This window comes from Myxocyprinus asiaticus, chromosome 19 (assembly GCF_019703515.2).
Source record: "Myxocyprinus asiaticus isolate MX2 ecotype Aquarium Trade chromosome 19, UBuf_Myxa_2, whole genome shotgun sequence".
Classification (NCBI taxonomy): domain Eukaryota; kingdom Metazoa; phylum Chordata; class Actinopteri; order Cypriniformes; family Catostomidae; genus Myxocyprinus; species Myxocyprinus asiaticus.
The window spans coordinates 17,565,323-17,572,854 of NC_059362.1; the positions used below are offsets into that span (position 1 = coordinate 17,565,323).

The following is a 7,532-nucleotide window of genomic DNA, read 5'->3' on the forward strand; positions in this document are numbered from 1 at the left end:
CTCTCTCTCTCTCTCACACACACACACACACACACACACACACACACAGTCTTTTCACTCATTCTGTCTTACACTGTCAATCAGTGATTTGTTTAACATTTCATTTGGCATTGGTATAGAGTTTTTTTATGTTTTCAGAGTTGCGACAAGACTTACTTTCACATGTCAAATGCACTAAGGAGGACTTTGTGGTTAAAGTTCAATAAAAAAAAACATACGAATTATGTGTTTTCTTCTATTGTAATGAAATTAAGTTGGTCTTAATGAATGATCTTAAATAAAGATTTTTAATATTATAAGTATTATGTACAAACTGTACACTGTAAAAAGAATCCTGTTGTTTTTACAAAAAAAAATTAAAAAAAAAAAAAAAAAAAAAAAAAAAAATGGTAGCTGTGGTTGCCAGAATAATTATGTAAAAAATACAGTAAGAATTTAAACAACTTTACAGAACAACCTGTAAATTTTACAGTTTAAAACTGCTGTAATTTACATGACCACAATGGAACTGTAAAAAAAAAAATAATGTTAAATTTACAGTTAAAAAAAAAAAAAAAACGTCGTAAACTTGATATGAGCCTTCTGAAACTGTAAAAATCAGCTTTTTACTTTATAATGTATTGTTAATCACCGTAGTAATTACAGAAGAGTACATGATGACATGAAGTTCACCAACAGTGGCTCTTCCAGGAGCAACGACCAATAAACATGTAGAGACAGTGCTCAGTGTCACTCACACAAACACTAAACACCATCAGGGTAGCACATGTGAAATTAAAATAATGCAGTAAACATTTACTAAACTACATTAAATATAACATAGAACACCCCAAAGTACATAACTGATATGAGAAATAAGAAGAAACATAACTATTCCCATAAAATATAATGAAATATGATGTGTCATGCAGTGTTAGCTATATCAACAGCATTTGTGGTGGGATGTTGATTACCACAAAAAATTTATTTGACTTGTCCCTCCTTTCCTTTAAAAAAGCAGAAATCGAGGTAACAGTGAGGCACTTACAATGGAAGTGAATGGGGCCAATTTGTGGAGGGTTTAAAGGCAGAAATGTGAAGCTTATAATTTTATAATTTTAAAATCACAAATTATTCTCATCTATTATTTGAGCTTTAAAGATGTTTAAATCATCGTTTTTGTGGCGGTCTGCTAAATTACCGGGATTATGGTGTAATGTCGTCATGGCAACAAAGTTGCAAAACTGGATATAACTTTACAAAGGAAAGGTTAGTAAGTGATATTATCACATTAAAATCATGTTAACACACATATTGTTTATGTCTTGTGGCTATAGTTTTCAAACAGTGAGCATTTGAATGTTTACAGATTGGCCCCATTCACTTCCACTGTAAGAGCCTCACTGTAACCAAGATGTTTTGCTTTTATTAATGAAAAGAAGGAACGAGTCGCAATAAATTTTTGCGGTAATTGAAATTTTGCCATAAATGCCGTCGATTGAGCTTAACTTGTTGAACCTGGAATATTCTTTTAACATAACAATATCCTTTTATAGGCTACTTCTGTAAAAATCTGACTTTTACTGAATTATGTATCAGCATTATAGACTCATATCATATGCTATATACTTTAGAACTTTTTTTTTTTCCCACCCATAGTCATTCTTATTTTACAGTAATAAATGTAGCGAAAACTATGGTTACCACTGTGAATTTTTGTAAGAGAAGAATTAAACTGTCACTGTCACCCTGTCCAACATAGCCTGGCAACATTCACAATTTTGAAATTACTCCACACTTGCACATTCTGCGCAGTGTAGCCTTGGCATTCATGTTGTTGATATCTGTTGATGAAAGAGCGTTCTGTTACAGTAACTCAGTGCTGAATGACGAGCGTCCCGCTTTATCTCCGTCAGCAGATACTCGAGCTTATACACGCGCGTGAACGGACAACTCAATCACGTGACACGCAGAGGAACTCTCCACGCGCTGAAGAAAAAAAAAAAAAAATGATGATGCAACACGCAAGACAATTGCGTCGAGCATGTGAGCTCATCAAACTCCCCTGAGAGACATTCGAGTGCCCACAACTACAGGTTAACACATTATTAAAGCTCCCTTCCCCAGCTGCATGTCACATCCTGTATCCCATTCATAAACTCCGCGGTGAGGCCAAAGGCCTCGCGACGCGCGTGGAGGAGAGGAGGAGACGAGTAGATGGCCATGTCGTTATCCCCGCTCTGTCACAACGCGCGGCTATTATTATCATCACAGGAAAGGGGCAATAACAATAGCGGTACTATCGAGCTGTCCAAAACGGGCTCATGTCCTGACCTGAGAGAGGTCATGTACCACAGCGCGAGGGCGCGCGCTCTAACCCCATTACAGGCGCAAACGTGTCAAATTAATGCCAGACCAAAGCACAGGGATGCGATAATTTACCGTCATAAATTGGTCACCAATGCTTGCATAAGAGTTTTTCAAGAGGGGATCTTAATGAATGAGGGGCTTTGTTCGCCCGGTCCTATAATAGATAAAAAAAATAAAAAAAAATAATGCATTTCTCAGTTGCTTAGTTCAGCTTCACTAAACACAACAAACTTGAATGGATCATTCAGTGAAAAACTGCATGAAAAAAAAATATGTATATAGAAATAGGCTTACTGTCACTTGTTTTATTGCAATGAATGACTGCCACTTGGGCACAGTCCAGTGAATTAAGTTTCACACCGTTCAAATGGGGCAAAATCATCATTATGCATGCACATTATGTTCCAAAATAAACATTGACGCACTTTACGCGCTATGTTCAAGGAAGCCCCTCGGACTGGACCTACAACAGCGAATCGGAGGTGAGGGGGAGCATTTAAGAAATCATTGATATTGCCAATGCGTCAAACATGACCGTGTCAGGGGGATCCAGTGCGCGTATAAATACGGCGAGCCGATTCGGAGAGAGGTAGTCATTTTGGAGAGCGCAAAGAGAGCGGTGTCAACCCGAGGAACTCCACGTTTCACTTCAGCCGATATTTATTTATTTATCTATTTATTCTGACCTTTGCTTTGGGATGAGCGGACTGCTTTTGAATATTTTCTGGGTGGCAGCATTTAGCGCACTCTTATCGGCGCCGGGGCTCCGAGCTTCTCCGGTGGTGGGGCAGGAACCCATTCGCTGCGCTCCGTGCCCCCCGGAACGGCTGGCCGAGTGTCCCTTGGTGGATGCCGGTTGTGAGGAAGTCCGTCCGGAGCCGGGCTGCGGCTGCTGCCTTGCTTGCGCGCTGAAGAGGGGCGACCCGTGCGGCATCTACACTGCGCCCTGCGGCTCGGGGCTCCGCTGCTTACCCAAACCAGGAGAACCCCGACCTCTACACGCGCTCAACCGAGGACAAGCGGTGTGCACTGAGACCCCCGAACCCGATCAGAACCAAAACGCACAGACGCCAGGTACCCCTTCTTATAAACTGTATTTTAGCTCATAATTACAGCTGTCGAGATGATCATTTCGCTGACTCAATCTTTGACCCGATTTCATCATCATTAACCGATCAACTGAATAGTTGGTTTTAGATGCGCGTTTTATTTCAGTACTAATTCAACTATTAAATAGCTGCGTATTATAATGATTCTCAACGCACTTATTCTTCTTGCAGATCATCCTGAGACTAACAACGGGGCAACGGCGGTGAATGAAGGCAGCTCTTCCCTCTTTGTGCCCGGGCACGGCAAGCCCTTCGACCCGCGGGTCATCACCGCTAAAGAGAGCATGAAGGCCAAAGTCAACGCCATACGCAGAAAACTCGTCGAGCAGGTGAGTTTAAGCCACTCATTTTCGGAGCTCTGAATCATCACAATCCTAAAAAGTTTATAGACATAAAATGAGACTCTGAGACTCGGTCACAAGGGGGCAGGGGAGGGTTTCTTGGGTTTTATCTTTTGCAAGGGGCAGGGAAAGAATTTGAGGACCTATTGTGGGAATGCATGGCTTGATAGTGCATGTGCTTATTTTATAATATAAACCATATTTATTAAATGAACCCTTTAATGCATGGGAATTTCACCAAACACTCTTACATATTCGTGCCTTTAGAGACCCGGCACATATCTGTATATCTATCAAAAATGGATCTGCATAATACCCAGCTAGTGTAAAAAATGTCAAAATATTTTCATGACAATTTGAAAATAGTATAATGAAATATATTTTGATGCTTTATTTTTCACATATCAAAGAACAAATCAGGACAAATCTAGAACAGGATTCATCACTTTAACACTGAAATTTCATGAGACGCAACTGGCTTTCAATAAAATATTGAGCTACACATAAGATACACATAATCTACACATAAGCTACACATACATATTTTCTCAGGCACTTATTGAGTCTAAAAAAGATGCACAGCTTACATAATTTCAATAGTACACCCAAATGACAATTGTAAAATCATACTGTTCAAGTGTTGTACTTGCTATAGTTTATTTCCATGTTGTTTCATCATCAAATAGCAATGTCAAATGTAAATCAAGTCAATCACTGAGACAACAGCGACACCTTGAGTAAGAAACAGCATGTAAATTATGTATGTGTACACGCATATGAGATACTGATAATTAGAGATAGACCTATATATCGGTTTTACCGATTAATCCACTATATTATATAATATTTGCCTGCCATATTAAAGAAAGAATAAGAAATGTTTTTGACATTCTATAAATCGAATTACTGGTCGATTAATCGGTCATCTTCCTTTCCCATCACCTTAGTTATCGGTATCGGCAAAATCCACTATCGGTCGACCTCTACTGATAATTCACCATTGTTGCACAGAAAATCAACGTGAAATAGTATTTATCTATATGAATATAGTACTAATTTCTCTTGTGAATAACAAAGAAATAGATATCCTGTGATAAAAAAAAAAAAAGACACTCTTACATACCATGGGTCTCTAATGACCCTATACACTTGGTGCTTAAACCAGTATAATAATTATTATTATTTTGTGTGTGTGTGTGTGTGTGTGTGTGTGTGTGTGTGTGTGTTACACTATTCATAAGAGAGAGATTGATAAATACTAACGAGCTGTGGGCACAGCTCCAAAAAATGGATGAGGTACGGGGGGGTTAAAAGAGGTCCCGGGTCTCTAAAGACCTGAGGCATGCGTTTAAGGGTTAAATATGGTATATTCGAATTTATTCTGCTACTAATACATTTGCAGTAGTCTGTCTCTTAATGACCACATTTTATCTCTCTAGGGTCCTTGTCATATTGAACTGCAGACAGCTCTTGATAAGATTACTAAATCACAACAGAAACTGGGAGACAAACTGACCAGATTCTACCTTCCAAATTGTGACAAGCATGGTCTATACAAAGCCAAACAGGTAAGAACAAATCTTCTGTGCTTGTGTGCAAACATGTGCTACAGAAACCAACCAAACAGTCTTCATTTTACATTGATTTTGTGTTGGTACATAAACACTCAACATTGATATATGTGTGCTGACTGAGTGTTAAAACCACAATCAACCAAGAACTTAACTGTGTATGCATGCATTGTGTTTCTAGACAATGAAATAAGCCATCTCACACACAAACTGTCTCATTTGTCTCTGCAGTGTGAATCGTCTCTGGATGGTCAGAGGGGGAAGTGTTGGTGTGTGTCATCCTGGAATGGGAAGAAAATTCCTGGATCAAGTGACCTGCCAACAGATGTTGAGTGTCCCGATGAACTCAACCACTGATCTTTCACAAATGCACACACACTGGAGGATCTAAAGGAACTCAACCACTGATTTCTCTCTTACACACACACACACACACACACACACACACACACATATATAGACCATTATGCCACTGATTTTTATCATTATATTTTTTATCTTGGTATTTATTTATTGTTAGTGGTGATATTTAATTCAGGTACACTGTTTTTGATTTGGTAAATTCCCTGAACTCTCCAAAAAAAAAAAAAAAAAAAAAAAAAAATCTTGAATATGTATTTTCCATGAAGTACCCTGACTTATTTATTTAAACTGAATGTATTCATTTCGATACCTGGATAAGAATATTTATTCCTTATGCCTTATACATATTTTTGTATGGTGTAAATCTGTGTATATTTGGTGTATATAGACTACTATGTCTCTTGTCTTAACCTTCCTCCAGGCTTGCTTTGTTGGGAAGGAAAGAAATGGAAAAAAGCACTGCATGACCAAATCTCTTTGTCACTGTCCATACATTGCCATTTTTTTTAAATACTGTATTTGTTATATATTGAAATGTACTAATGATCTTTTTTTATGATTTGAGATTAGATGGGCATGAAAGATTCTGTATTTTTTTACATGCAAAGTATTGGTCTTCACAGCTTTTGAAACGGGTAATCGCCTGTTCCTACCTCTGCCTTTTAAGTTGTTTATGTGTTAAATCTTAGAGCTTTTTTTTTTTATCAAGTTTGTTATTATTGTTTTTGTTTGAAAAGGACTTTCGAAAATGTCTGTATGACAGTGAGATCACACTCTTGCTGTATTTGTTGATAATGTTTGTGCTGTCTAAATACTGTGGTCCAGTTATTTTTATTATTATTTTTAAGCGATGCAATGTCTACACTCACATTACAGTGAGAAAAGAAGATATACTCCAAAGCAATTGCTCTTGTATAATAAATTTTTCATGGTTTGTAATTGTTATTCATTGTGGGAAAAACAAGAGCTATTTAATAAAATATCTTTACCAGCATTGTGATTGTGTCCGTGATTTAAACTTTAGCCCTCAGGCTTGCTGTAGTGAACTATGAAGCAAGACCCAATTAAACTCAATTTGCAAGATAGTAATGTCAGAACAAAACAACATCTGAACATAACGTGAAACCTGTTAACACAAACCACAAACTCTTTATTTTTTTCTCTTTATTTCCTTTTTTACACCTTGCCGTGCTTGATTATGCTCTGTCTTGTCTATATTTTAAAAATTGCCTGAGGGCAGAACTGTGTGCGCACGCATACAGTATGCTTGTCCTTATCGCGGTAATCTCGAATGGGGTAGACTATCTTTAGCTTGGTATTTTGGGGAACCAGTCTCCACTCTCTACAGTGCCTTTGACCTGGACTCTGTTTGTGCTGGGCGGGCAGTGGTGTGCCCTCCCCTACCCCTCAATGACCAGCCTATATACCTTTATCTTATTTTCACATTTTTAAACCGTAGAAGAAGTCATTTAGCTTCTTCGGCTTCATTGGACATACACAACCTACAATCCTGGCCTGTCCGTAAAAAAAGGGAATTACTTGATAGTTACAGCACAAATACAGAATAATCAATGTGCAAGTAATGTTGCTGTGTAACAACCTGCTTGTAGTTACATTATAACAACATTTTTATAATTCAAAGGGCATTTGCAAATAATGTGAATATATAGAGCACTTGCAAACAGATGTGAAACTCTCTCAAAATGCACAATTTTGGGAAGATTGGGATTATATTCTTGTAGATATTCTTAATGATTTAATAATTCATGCATCATAGGGTTAAGGACACCTAAAATTAA

At 37.8% G+C, this 7,532-nt stretch overlaps 1 protein-coding gene across 1 annotated transcript; it reads left to right on the forward strand.

Annotated features, from left to right (window-relative positions):
* The first annotated feature begins 2,929 nt into the window (after window positions 1–2,929).
* On the forward strand, window positions 2,930–6,721 carry LOC127410405 (insulin-like growth factor-binding protein 1). Its single transcript, XM_051645661.1, has 4 exons — window positions 2,930–3,423; window positions 3,630–3,787; window positions 5,239–5,367; window positions 5,602–6,721. The coding sequence occupies exons 1-4, from the start codon at window positions 3,048–3,050 to the stop codon at window positions 5,725–5,727; spliced, it is 789 nt and encodes a 262-aa protein (XP_051501621.1). The 5' UTR covers window positions 2,930–3,047; the 3' UTR covers window positions 5,728–6,721.
* Window positions 6,722–7,532: the final 811 nt, after the last annotated feature.

Excerpts from the sequence above, each read along its gene's own strand:
- LOC127410405 (XM_051645661.1), top strand. The coding sequence starts at position 3,048 with ATGAGCGGACTGCTTTTGAATATTTTCTGGGTGGCAGCATTTAGCGCA. Across the intron at positions 3,788-5,238 it reads GCAGAAAACTCGTCGAGCAG|GGTCCTTGTCATATTGAACT; the intron begins GTGAGTTTAAGC and ends TTATCTCTCTAG. Across the intron at positions 5,368-5,601 it reads GTCTATACAAAGCCAAACAG|TGTGAATCGTCTCTGGATGG; the intron begins GTAAGAACAAAT and ends TTGTCTCTGCAG.